General features: G+C 42.0%; 1 protein-coding gene across 5 annotated transcripts in view; it reads right to left on the reverse strand.

Moving 5' to 3' along the window:
• Window positions 1-8,144: 8,144 nt before the first annotated feature.
• Window positions 8,145-14,068, reverse strand: part of SALL1 (spalt like transcription factor 1) — a 16,134-nt gene continuing 10,210 nt past the window's right edge. For 3 of the 5 annotated variants that reach the window (XM_032195715.1, XM_032195714.1, XM_032195713.1), the window contains 2 exons: window positions 10,535-13,947; window positions 8,145-9,436 (listed from right to left, as the gene is read on the reverse strand). In XM_032195715.1, coding sequence (XP_032051606.1) covers window positions 8,996-9,436; window positions 10,535-13,947 — 3,854 coding nt within the window. In that variant the 3' untranslated portion in view covers window positions 8,145-8,995. The remainder of the gene's footprint in view (window positions 9,437-10,534; window positions 13,948-14,068) is intronic. The other 2 variants (XM_032195716.1, XM_032195717.1) reach the window with 2 other exon arrangements.

Genomic DNA, 14,068 nt, shown 5'->3' on the forward strand with positions numbered 1-14,068 from the left:
GGGTGTTACAGCTGCTAGCTATTGATGTTTAATCTTAGATTTATTGTGACTTTTTTTTTTTTTTTTTTTTATAAATACTCCTATCTTTTGCCAGTTCTACTGCTGTTACAACCTTTTCCAGTAGCTGTCAACATTATACAGAGCTTTAACTGCAGAGAGAGAAAAAGCAGAGGAAAAAGAAATGAAAATAGAAGAAGAAAGAAAATTACTACGTCTGAAGAATGATATATCACATCACCACAGGACTCCCTATTTCAGAACCTTTGACGGTCAGTATTTGTACAAGAATTTTGTCTGCACACAGTCATATCTCCCAAAAAACTAATCTGGAAATGTAGCAGCCTGGGTTTGGCCACCTGTGAAGGGCCAAGAGCCTACTGCATACAGCTCCCCACAGGCATGTGCCATTTCAGCTACAGGTGCCTGACTGCATCATGGTTCAGAATCAGCATGTTGCCCCACTCACACACATAAACAACACTCAAACACAAACTAATTGCTTTCCTTTAACTAGCCATAAAAAAAAAATAAAAATAAATAAATAAAATAAAAACTTTTTTTTTTTTTTACAAAACTGCTGCCAGATTGTTCTTTTGTCAGCCCTATCTCATTATGTTAGTCTAGCACATCAGCTGGTAACTGTCCACTGTCATGGGATTTCAGCCATTTGTTTCCTCAGAACAGTACTGATTTTAGGTGAACTTGCATCAACACTTTTTAAAAGTCTAATTTTTGGTCAGAGCAGGCCCAGCACTTTCTAAAAGTCATGATTCTTTGTGATGGTTTAAATTGAGTATTATAGAAATTGAGATAGCAAAATATTGAACAAACTTGAAATTTGAAGTTGCAGGGGATTGTGGGGACAGAACTGCTGCACAGATTCTTCATCAAGGGATGGGGGGGATGCAGAGTGGGGCAGGGGGATTACTGTCCAGACCTTTAATTTTTTTTTCTTATTGTCATTACTGCTGTCAAAATCTACTTTTTAGATAAAGAGGAAGCACTTCTAGACAAGTAGTACATAAAAGCTGTCAACTAAACGTGAAGTCCTGATACTTCAGACTCCTGAAGAAATGAAAATCCTTACATTCTGTTTCTCTGCAAGTTTGTACGGGGTAAAGATTTGAACATAAACATAAGTTGAAGACTCGTACCATATATGACCAAAGTTTCAAAACCCAGAGTTACCCTTTCAAAAGCAAAGATCATCACTGCTATATATAGGGTTATAAAAAGCAGTTTGATCAAACAGAATGGAGAAAATCCCTCAGAGGATCCCAAAATATGGCCTTTATCATCATTCCTAGTGCTCAACAGTAGAGCAGACAGTGAAAAAACTATAGCTGCATTTCAAGAAATGGCAGCATTATAAAATTACTACCAGCAAGCAGAGTATAGTACATGCAGATATACACCCTAGGAGAGAAAAATAGCATTAGACAGCTTTATAAGGCCTTCACCAAAACCAACAACTGCAGAGGACCCCAATTTTCTCACTCCATTTCAGTGTGCACTCTACTACAACACGCTAGTCCTAGCCCCTTCCCATCTTCCTACCTCACACACTAGCTTCAAAAAATTAGGAAGACACTGAGGCAACAGGTTACCTTGAGCTGCCATACCATACATCATCCCGCATTTTTCTTCTGAATAAATATGACATGAAACTAAGCATGTGGCATTGTGAATAAGATATTTATAACCATTTCTATTCCATGAGCACCTATGTAGTATGCACATATAGTAAAAGTGTGTTCTGAACAATTTCTTATCTAAATATTTAAAATAAATGAAAATGAAAAGTAAGGAACTATTGTTAGCAACATTTTATGGAGCATATCAATAGATTAGAACAGCTTGCCCAAGGTGACACGTGCCCAGAAGATGGAAGTTTCACTTACTAAATAAGGCCCTCACAGTTTAACCACAGGCAAAACCTTTACATAATGCTTTCAGGCTCTAAACTATGCACAATTAAAATGTAATAAGTTCCATTCAACAGCATTTAATATTAAAGTGTGTGCATCAAGTTAATCTAAGCATCAGTGGACAGAGGTGAAGGAAGAAAAAAAATCTGTTCAAACAGCACCAATGCATTAAATTAAATTTCAGTATTGCTGTCAACTTTTCATTTTCACTAATGGCTTTTAAGAAAGCCAGATATTTTCCTTAGTCCATTTTACCTTTTCCCTCCATTTGACAAATATTGATTTTCATTTCCTCCAAGTTTAAGTGCATTGAATACTATTGTGACTGTTTTGTTTGCTTTTTTGTTTGTGTCCCAGCTTTATCGAGGATGCCAGCATGAATGCATACAGCTTTGGAAAGAGAGAATTGGTTTAAAAACTTCTTCAAGTCCAGGAGAGAACATAGGAGCACAGTCTGCTGTTCTGTATAGGTCAAACAAGAAAAGTGACTCTAGGCAGCTACCTAACATCAGTAAGGAGATGGCGGAAGAAATAGCCTTGGCGTTTTAGGCTATTACTGCTAATGCTCTGTCACAACAGGACAAATTACAATGTGTTCTTCCTCCACTTCAGTGCAAAGTTGGACAAACTATCTTAAATGGCCTTCAGTGGCATTTTAAGCTAAGCCTCTTTTGTAGACAGTTGGCCCTTTAGGAGGCTTGCATTGGAATGTAATGTATCATGAAATTCCGTCTCAAAGAAGTTGTAGCTTTATAAATTCTTTTCTCCCTGACTTACAAACACAACAGCTCTACCTCCAGTTTTGTAAGATCTTCTCCTTAAGCTTTGTCCCAAGTGTACCAGGCATGTTCACAACTTCTATCTTAAAGCCTTATTTACCAAGTAAAAGGAAAAAAAATCGCACAGTTTTTGCAGTAATATGAATAAAGAGTGCTTATATGATTTATTCCACCCATTTAAATAAAGAGGGGTGAAAGTCTCAGGGAACAGAAATAATCTTCTGGATGGAAAGAGAAAGATAGTTACATATTAAACTACGTTGGACACTTAGAGAAATAGTTTGTGTAGTGCTCAGACACTCGGTATTAGAAACCAAAACAAGCTGAACAGACTTAAGCAGGGGACTAAATTCATTTAGGGTTGTCAGCACCAAAGGTGTGTGCTGGTATTATGGGATCCCCACAACCAAGCTAACCATCACAAACAGCCTCATCCTCCTCGGCAGCTCTGACATAACTTGCCAACAGGAGTTGGTATTCAGTCTGGGCAACTAAAGCCTACAAACCTTTGCAATTGGTTATGTCTCTCCCTATAATTTACTATTTGCTAGCTTCTCTAGCCAACAGAAAGATAAAAGTTCATATGAACACATACTTATACAATTACTGTACACATGGAACAAACATTGGCTTCACTATGTACTAAGTGTCACTTTAAAATGCCATTGAAAGGAAGAAAATTTAGAATTATTTGCAGCTAAAGAAAGCTCAAAACAGATACTGGTCCGAAGAAAGTCTTAACATTATTCATCTGGTTACTCTCATTGGCTCAGCTTTCAAACTATTTTTCATGGAAAAAAAAAAGCATCAAAAACAAAGCGGTGACCAGCGGGGCTAGATTTATGATGTTGTGTCTGACCACTCCACTTTTTTCTTTCCATATTCAATCCCAAATACTGCTTGTGTTGCACCACCTGATGCCAGGTGCTGCAGGGCTTCTGCTACACCCACCTGACATTGTGATGCTGCATTTTTTAAACCTTTAAATAAATTAAAAAAAAAAAAAAAAATAGACCTTTGCACTTCAGCACTGCCCCGATCAAAAGAGCTGTCTGTACAGATGTTGCAAATGCCTGCTAACATGGAGAGACTTCTTTCTTAGAGAAGGAAATGACACCAGAAGTATCAGGGCAGAAAGCTCCAGTAAAGACCTTCCTTGTTTGCACTCATGATTGAAACTGACATAGGCATGGACATGCTTTTGGTATTCATCTAACCAGATGGAAACTGCTTTCCAAAAGTTAAGAAGAGCCTGCAATTTGGCTTAGATTAGTTAACTGCTATGGAAAGGAAGATGTCATTACTTCCTCACTCTACAACTCTCCAGTAGTTCTCACAGATACACTGTACACAGTCATCCGTACAGAAGCCCACAGCCCCAGCCACCATGAACAGCATTGCAGAGGGTGCCTTCAACATCTCAGTTTTCACCAACTCCCTCAATGCTAAGTGGACTTGATCATTAAAAGGTTTCTCTTTCCCCCTCTCCTGTGCTCACCTGTAGTGCTCCTCTTCCCATGTCATTAAGTGATTTTGCCTCTTAAAAGCTTTAGACTGAGGATAAAAAAAAAAAAAAAAAAAAAAAAAAAAAAAATCTAAAACAAACAGAAGATAAAACAGAAACTGAAGGCACTCTTAGTAGGACAAAGCTATAATATGATTTGTGCCTGAAACTTAATTTCAATCATTGCCGTGCTTGCACCCACTTACTTGTGAAGCGCTCCTGTCACTGCACATGGTTCAGGAAGTCCCAATATCTCTTGTCTCTAGAATGAGGAGATCTTCCCAAGGAAGAATCACTGCGCACTTCCCATTTCATGGGCATCTGCTAGGCCATTGCCAGTAGTGGCAGAGGGACTGGCTCCAGGGTTGCCGTTCTGATATTAACTATAGCCTATATGTAAAAAAAATAAAAATAAAAATAAAATAACAGAAATACTAAAATCAGAAAAATGAACATAAACATACCTATCAGTAACTCTATTCTCAGCTGAAAGTGCATGTTTCCCAACTATTCCTGTTCTTCCCTAAAGACAGATATTTCCAAACTTCTATTCCTCCTTAACATTTTTGTCTAGAGATAGGTATATATATAAGAGATTTTATCGTATGTGAAATCTTTAAGTCATCATATTTCAGCTCAACAGCTAAAAGACATATTGCTTCTGGCACGTGTAAATAACTGCACCCATTTATTTGCCAAACATTATTTTAACTTCTGTCAATGCATATTAATGAGGGAAGAAAACCAGATAGAAAATGATACTTTGATTAAAAAATAAAAAAAATAAAAAAAAAAATGGAGAAATACTGCAGTCTGGCAGGGACACAGAAAAAAAATAAATAAATAAAAAACACATAGCCACACCTTCACTTGCCAAGTAAAACTGGCCTCCTGCAACGATGCAGCAAGGGAGCTCATGACTTGAGGACTCCCAAAAGCAAAAGTACTCCACTCAGGAGAGAAAAAAAAAAAAAAAAAAAAAAAAAAAAAAAAAGTAAAACCAAACAGCAACTGTTGCATTTTGATAGTCAGCAAATATTCTTTTCAAAAGAGGCTAGAAGAGATTTGGGGACTCCTGGGGCAGGGAGAGCTTGCAACGTCTCCCTAAAATCTCAAATCACACCCCGGCACAGGGGGTAAGCAGAAATCCATCCACCTTTTCCCCAGACAAAAAGCATTTGGATTTGGGCGTCATCTGCACGTGAACCAAGTCAGGCAATTTGCCGCCCCCTTTCCCCTCACATCCCGACTTCGTCAAGAGAAGCCTCGCTCCTGCCCCTCCGAAGCGGCGCTCTCTCTGCAGCCTGCTGGGTCCTTTCGGCCAGGCCCCCCCACGCCCTCCCAGCCTTTCGCTCCCTCTGCCCGCAGCTCCCCGGGGTGCCCGGGGAACAGAAGCGCTGCGGGGCCGGCGGCTCCTCTCCGCCAGCCGCTGCCAGGGGCTCGCCGCCTCCTCTCCCGGGACTGCCCCCAGATCCAGGGGGCTACAAGGGGGCTACCAGCGGCAGCCTCAGCCTCAGCTCAGGCGGCCCGGGCAAGTTTCGCCCGCTACCTGCCCCGTTTTTAACTAAATCACGTCTCTGGGTGAGGAAAATTACTCGTGCCGATTAGATGAAAGCGCTCAACGATCGTTGGCGCTTAGGAAAAGAAAAGGAGAGAAAAAGGAAAAGAAGAAACAACAACAACAACAAAAAAAAGACGCTGTGCTTTATTTCAATGGATCATAAAATTGCGATGGGCGGAAAGGGAGCAAGGAAAGAAGGAAAAACTTTGTTGACAATGAGAAAAACGCGGCCGCACGAACAGGACTGTAAAGGAAAAGAAAAGCGCTGTTCCTGACAGGATTAACGCCGTGCCCGTGGCCAGGCGACATCGAGGCGATGCGGGCACCTTCGTGCGCCTGCCAGGGGGCGGCTTCGGGGAGAGGGAACCTCCCCCGGCCCCGCGTCAAGTAACGGGAAACTTCACATCCTCCTTTCCCAGGGTGAATTATCCCCCCCACGCACACCGTACCTCCCAGCTTCTCCGATCCTCGACGGCCCCGGGACAGGGCTGGGGGACGGCGGGTGCCCCCCTCGCACCCAGCTTCGATGCCCGCAGCTAAGGGAAGCGGCGCCAGCTGCCCCCGGGCAGGGTTAACTGGGGAGCAGCCGCCCGCCATCACCTCAATCAGGCGGCCGGGGGGGGGCTCGCCCGTCGCAACTCGCCGCTGCCCCCAGGCCGGGCGCCCTGAGGAAACGTCCGCCGGCAGGCAGGGGGCGAGATGAGGGGTCTGCCATCCCCTGGGGGCGCCTCACCTGCGGCGAGGAGTGGGAGCTCCCCGGGGCGGCGCCCGCCTCCCCTTAGGGTACCCTCAGCGGGCGGGGGGTCCCCCTCAGCCGCGCCCAACGGTCGAACCCCAACGGCCACCCGCAACGGTCGCTCCCAACGGTCACAACCAACGGCCGCCCCCAGCCGAGGGGCGCAAACCTAAGCTTGGTTCCGAAGGAGAATTAGTATTTCGTTGATAAAAGCATTAAAGTGTGTTTAATTTACCTTTTTCCGAGACCGAGCGGCGACTCGAAATTCTTAAATATTCACATTGACAAGCCGGCGGGCTCTAGCGTACAGCTTACACACGGACAGAAACGCGTATCGTATACCGGAGGAACTGTTGCGTTCACACAGGGAAAAAAAAAGTTCTAAAGATGTGGAGTCCGAGAGGTATTCAGGCTACAGCATTTGTACTTTACTAAGTATTCATAATCATAGTAAAATTCCTCAGGAAAAGTTTTTCTCACCCCGTCACTTCAGTGTTAAATCCTCTGTCATGCCCCAATTGCAATTCAAGGTACTGGGCGGGGGGGAGAGCAAGGAGATTACTTCTTCTAAAAGGCAACTCCCCCCATACATACTGATATCAAAGGAAACCCCACAAAGCAAAATACCTGAATTTTGGAATTGTAAACAAAATATATGTATATACACAATGAACATAACATTGATCATTCCTGTTTTGTGATTTTTTGTTTGTTTTTGTTTTGTTTTTAAGCATCTATAATTTGAAGGCAGCCAAGCTGATTTATTTTTCATAAATAATGTTAGGGAGATAAAACTCTACCAGGTGAAAATACTGAGCTGGATTTTGTCCCCAAACTCCCACTGAGGTTAACGATCATTGCAGGTGCATAAGGGAAGCCAAATCATGTGCAAGGCCAAAGCTTTTTTTTTTTTTTTTTTTTTTTTTTTTTACAATCAAGTTATAAACTCCATATAATACATGGAGGCTTGCAAGTGGACATCTTAACACAGATATAGCAGCGTAAGCATGCCACAAACATAGAATCTCATAGAATAAAATTAATATCAAATATAAAGCATTTGAACCAAATTGAGCCTTAAATGTGATAAGAAGTATTCCCTTCAAAGGAAACTTACCTAGGCCCAATAGGGTTTTTGCTAGCAGCATTTTTTTTTAATAAAGAAATGAAAAATGCCAAAATATCTACAATTTTATGAGAAGGCGTAGTTGATTAGTTAAGGAGGAAGTTCCCATTATTAGGGAGTATGAAAAATATACTAGCAATTAATATGCAATACATATATGTATACCCATACTTACAAATATAAACACACACATACAACCTGGACAGTTCATGTTAACCAAGGGAAAGGCTAAATAATACATTCAAAGAGATTACTAAATACAGGTACACTTTAAAAACACAGAGACAGCAAATTTTATCTGTTGCAAAAATGTATTTGATTACTCGAGTAAAATTACAGTATCTCTGCTGTTAGTAAGTATTAAATGTTAAAGAAACTGGACCTCTTTTTCCTTTCAACTTTCCAAGAAAGTGCATGTAACAGTCCAAGGTTCCCCCTGCCCCCCCCATACCTAATATAAAATAAACAAACACTATACTTGTTCCCTTGGTCAAGGAGTAGGGCTTGGTCTTGTAAGGAACATATGTACATTTTAATGAAAGTGATGTCTTATTGTATATACAGGAGCATCTACAGTTGTCCGCGGAAGTTGTTCAAGATGCTATACTTAGCAGCATTGTGAAAGTCCAGCACATTTTCTATAATGAATATACCTACAAGGCAAAATGTTACGTCTCAGTTTCAACTACCAAAACAACACTTCAGTATCTTCTCTAATAATCTGCGTGCTTATTACTGTACAGAAATGTATTAACATTTAAGACGACTCAAGTAAAAAGCACAATACAAATAACAGTTCAAAACGGAAAATGTTAAACCTACAAAAATTAAAGCAGTTTTAATTTTATAATAAAAATCAAAAACTGAGCTGTGTAAAGGACCCACACTGTTCAGTCTATATTCTTTCAGTCCTTTTCTTAATTCTGTTTGGAAAAATTAAACAATGTGTGTGCTGATAAAATTTCCAGCAGGATCAAAGTGTACATTTATATACAGATTTTTATTAGAGATCTAATGCATCACTGAGGCATTGCATCAATACCAGAGTTCATGTTAAACTGGATATAGAAAATAAGTTAATGCCAGAATAAGATCACCTAGCAGAACAGACTTGCAACTGCCATAAATGTTACAGCAACTTTACAGCACTCTAGTCGATTAGTATTTAGTTCAAAATACAGGAGACCAAAGTTAATGCTTGCATTTGTTTGCAAAGCAAGGTTATATCACTAATAAATAAGCTCTCTTAGAACTCTAGAAGTAGAACATGGTACAAAAAAAAAGTCTTTGCAATGTTGTAGCTTGCAGTTTGAAAAAAGCAACCCTAGGTTGCACTATTTGCAGGAATGTTATAGTTTTATCTAATTTGTTACAATTTCTTTATTGTCTTCCACGAAACGTGTAAAACGGAAGTTTGTCCCATTTTCATTGCTTGCCATTTTCTCCAGACCAGCTAGAGGTGCGTTGGGTTCTGAATTCGGGAGCTTTTCCAGGCTTCCCGTCAAGCCGCTGATGGGCGAGCTGCCCCCGTTGCCCAGGCCCCCCGGTGGCGGTGGGATGCCGCCGTTCTGGATGACGGAGATCTCGTTGGTCTTCATGGCCAAGCCATTGGAGAGCGCTGCTGCGTACTGGTTCCAGAAGCTGGAGGGGTCTCCATTCCCTGACCGTGCAGCCAAATCTTTCTGAAACATTTCTGGGAACTTTACAGGATTGCCTCCTAGAAATGTCATGGGGCCATCTACAGAAAGTCGTCTGCCTCGTCTTGCAGGAGTACTGTTCCACATGTGAGTGCCCATGTGAACCTGAAAAGACAGAAAGAAGAAAACAAACAAACAAAAAAAAATAGTGGTTGGCAGGAATTTCAAACTAATTTTCATCACAGCGAAGGCAGCAGTCCACAAACATGTCCGGTCTTGTTATGTGATAAAGGGTACTAAAAGTAGTTGGATGCAGGGCTTCATTTCCCATCTGGAGCAATAAATAAGCTGCTTCTGGATCAGCCCATCACCATTACCCAGAATACTCCGTTTTCCTGCTGAACAATACATTGCTTGTTGCTTTTTTTCAATTATTATTATTTTTTATTACATATATTTAGCTCATAATGACTTCGTGTTACTCTGTCAATTGCAGATAGCTGCTTTTGGGGCTAGAATTGCTATGTCCACTTTCATTGCAGTGGTAAGTATTGCATTTGACACCCTTTACCCTATAAACATCCTTTTCAGAGAGGCAGAAAGTATCCTTTACTGATTGCTCATCGGAGAGCCTCGTGTATAGACAGAATGGCCTGAAAATAATTATTCATCTCACATTACTGGCAGCAACCTCTAGAGAAATACTCTGTCAACAGAAAAATGTACACAGTAAAGTGCTCAACTGGTGTTCTAAAACTTAAGTATATTTGCTTTTCCAAACACATATCAGTAGGAAATGTTAGTTATATAATCAATTAAAGCAATGCCCATTAGTTCCAGAATTATGTTAATAGGTTTTTTAAACAGTCCTCATTTTACATGATAGTTATGAAAAAAAAAAACATCTTTGAGAGCCTTTCACTTCTTTAAGAGGTGTGTGAGTTACTAAATACATTTCTCTATTAATTAATATTTCTTACCAATACTTGGCTGTTCTGTTTCACACTTTACATAGACGGTCTTTGCTGGTAGGTGAACTCTAATTAAGCATCAAAAACAGATCACGCTTCGGACCTGCTGCCAGTGCAAGCACTCAACTAGAGCCCATCTAGTACTACTATCAGGGCTGACTAAACAAACACTCCAGTTGTCACGCCACAGACACCCAAAGGTACCACGGCTTGCAACGCTAACAGATGTGAACACTGGAAAAACCCCAGCAAGGCCAAAATGAAACCTAAGAACAGCAAGAGGAAAAAGTACCTTCAGATTGCCTTTTGTTGTGAATGCTCTTCCACATATAGTGCAGGCAAAAGGTTTCTCACCAGTGTGCGTCCTTTCGTGGATCTGCAGAGCGCTGGAGGAAGAAAACGTTTTCCCACACGTGTTGCAGTAGTGCTGTTTGGGGGTTCTTCTGGGGAGAGCAGGCAGCAGGACAGGGGACGTGGCAGAGGAGGAGAGTGGCCCCGCAGCAGCTAGACCAGAGGGTGTCTCCTTGCTGTCCTGAGGAGAGCCATGCACGAAACCATTAACCTCGGTCTTTATGAGCGATGACAGTGAATTAGCAGGCATAACTGAAGAGTTCTGATTAGGGCCAATACTGGAGCTGGGCTCAAAAAGTTGTGATGGTAGATCTCGCATTTGATGTGTCAACATATGCTGCTTCAAATTACCCTTTGTGGAAAAGCCACGATTGCAAACTGTGCAAATAAATGGTCTCTCTTTGGTATGACTTCTGTAATGAATGTCCAAGGCACTCTGACAAGCAAATGTTTTGCCACAAATGTCACATGCGGTGTTTTTAAATTTACCTCTATCTCTGAAAGGAAAGAGCATACTCAGAGACTCTTCTTTAATCATTTTATCAGTGCTACTAGATGTCAAGTCCAAAGCACCACTGTTTGCAGGGGTTGGAGACAAACCATTGGCAAACTCACTTGGTAAAGCTCTTACTGGTTTCTCTTCGATACTTGGTGACTTGTGGTAATCATTAGTGCTGTTGGATGGGGACAAGGCCTGCATGGAAGAGGTAGACTCTGAGACAGCAGGGCTTCCAGCACTTTGGCTTTCCATATCACCACCAACCGATGACGAATCGTTAGTCAAAACATCCCCTTCCACTGACCCATTTTCAACTGACTTTAAGCTTGCCTGAAGTTGCTCAGCAAGTCCTGCATTGATCATCTTCATCTGGTTTTCCAAAGCGGCAATACTTGACATTTCCAGGGGCAGAGGGGAAGAAGACAAGCTGTCTTGCGATGCGTCTGCAGATTTAGGTGTATCTGGCACACTGCTGTCAGGACAGTCTTCCATGTTCTCATCTGAGAAGTTGTCTATATCATCAAAATTCTTATCATCAAAAGATCCCGTATCGGATTCCATTGACTCAGGATAGTTTTCCGTGACCGGGGTGTTAGGGATCTGCCCTCCCATGTGCATTCGGATGTGCTGCTGTAGCACTACAGCATTGGTGAATTTTTTCTGGCAGATCGGGCATGAATGCTGTACTCTCAGTGGGGGCATGGCACGGTGGACACTGTAATGAGTCTTTAGGTTGCCTTTAGTAGTGAAAGCGCGACCACAGATTTTACATTTAAATGGCCTCTCACCAGTATGCGTGCGATAATGCATTTTCAGTGCGCTCTGGCAACTGAGAACTCGGTGGCAAATGATACACTCATTAGGATCGGTTGCCTTTTTATCTATGTTTTCTACCAGTTGCTGTAATTTTGATGTTTCGGATGCTGGCGTTGAATCCAATAGTCCTCCAAATGGAAACTTTGCCTTAAACTGCTCTGACATTAGAGGCATCAGTGGATTTGTAAAAGTGGCAATGCTGCCGGAGCCCGAGTCTGCTGCCGGTGAGCTCACAGAGCTGCTCACGTTAGCGATAGAGCTTGTGTTTTGAGGGTTTTCTTCCATTTTGCCATTTGAGGTAGGCAAAGCGCCAGCCTCTACCTCATCAGAAAGTCCATTGGAGATTTTTGATGTGGGGTCAGCTGTTCCCGAGTCGCTCTTGACAGAGCAGGGAGGGCTAGCAGAAGGGTGGCTAATGGGAATTGGCTGAGGCTCCTCAGTTTTGATGAACGGGGTCAGGCTTGGTATCGTTGGTGGGAGCGGCAGCCCCACAGAAGTCGTCAGGGTGGAGAGGACTGGCTTGCTGTCTAGCCAGCTCGTGACAGGTTTCTCTGGCGGTATAGACATCCCGTAAGGAATACCCGTGCTTGTAGGAATATTGTCCAAATGCTCTGGCACTGGGTACGGATTCATCTGAATATGAGGGTATTTTTCTTTATGACGCTGAAAGTGGACTTTTAAGTTTCCCTTTGTGGAAAACCTATTTCCACATATGTTGCATTTAAATGGCCTCTCGCCAGTGTGAGAACGTAAATGAATCTGCAAGGCACTGTCACTCCCAAACACTTTAGCACAGAACCTGCATTTATGCTTAAAGAACGCCTCATCTGAATTACTTTTTGCTTCAAAAGCAGTTACATTTGGTGGCTTGCTTTTTCTTTGCTGTGCCAAGGCAGTCAAGGAGTTTAAATCCTCTGCAGGTGTTCCAATATTGGACAAGGGACTGGAGAAAACAGAGTTATTAGGGGTGGGCTGAGGTAGAAGTGGATTAGATGCAGGACTTAATAAACTGCTTATTGCAAAAGCTGGTGAAGATGATGCTGATACTGGTGGGTTGCTGAGCTGTGAGCCACCAATACTTGAAGCCACTTTTTCTGAGGATGGTGTTGTAACTGCTGCTGCCAGTATGTTAATATTTGGAGAAGAGCCACTACTGGATGGAATTATAGTGTTGCCAGGGTTGCTCTGAGGTAGCTGTATAGGGGGTAGCTGTTTCACACCACTGATGCTGGCAGATTGACTAGCAAGGCTTTGTGCTAATCCAGCTGCTGCAGCCAGCTGCTGGGATAAATGGGAACTTAATGTGGACAAGGGGTTGGCAGATGTTCGTAAAGTACCTTGAGACGGGCTAGAAGACGTTGGCATGTCTGTATTTTGGGAAGCCAACAATAATATTTGGTGACGAATTTGTTCAATCAGTTGCAACTGGTGGATCTGCTGCTGCTGTAAAGCCAACAGTTGCTCCATCAGGGCAGGTACAGCAAGCTTGTTGTTTGACGCACCGTTACATCTTGCTTCCTGTGAGAACTGTGCTACTGCCACTTTAGTACTCTGAAGGTTTTCAATTATTACATTACTATTTATCACTGAAAAGTTGCCTAATGTTGTCAGATCCCCTATGTGAGGTAGAGAGGTTGTTACAGCTGAGGTACCCATTGTGGAGCTGTTACTGCTTGTAATACTATTGTTGACACTCTTGGAACTGCTACTGCTATTGTTAATGCTGGAAGCCTCCACATCCATGGATTCTTCCTTGTCAAGTTTGTTATGCTCTGAAAGGTCACTGCAGTCTACTTGATCTGTGTTATTAACTGTGTCATTCATCTGTTCATCAGGATTATCAGAAGGAGAACTAGGAGGGAAGGTTTCAGAAGGAGAAGCTGGATTTTCATTCACAATTAAAACTAATTGATTTTTAGTACAGTTCTTCTTGTGTTGCAGGAGATCTGATAATTCAAAGAACTCAGCACAGCACCTGCCACAGACGTGGGCGTCCTTGTTCTTAGTGGTTCGATTTGCTTGACCCTTTTCTGTGTCTCCTAAAACATCAAAAGACGATGGATTAGAAACCAAACAGTAATACCAAAAAAAAATAATAAAAAATCTGCAGGACATTTTATTTAAAAGTACTGTTTTTATCTACCACTCTAAAATTGACTA

This window comes from Aythya fuligula, chromosome 12, assembly GCF_009819795.1.
Source record: "Aythya fuligula isolate bAytFul2 chromosome 12, bAytFul2.pri, whole genome shotgun sequence".
Taxonomy (NCBI): Eukaryota; Metazoa; Chordata; class Aves; order Anseriformes; family Anatidae; genus Aythya; species Aythya fuligula.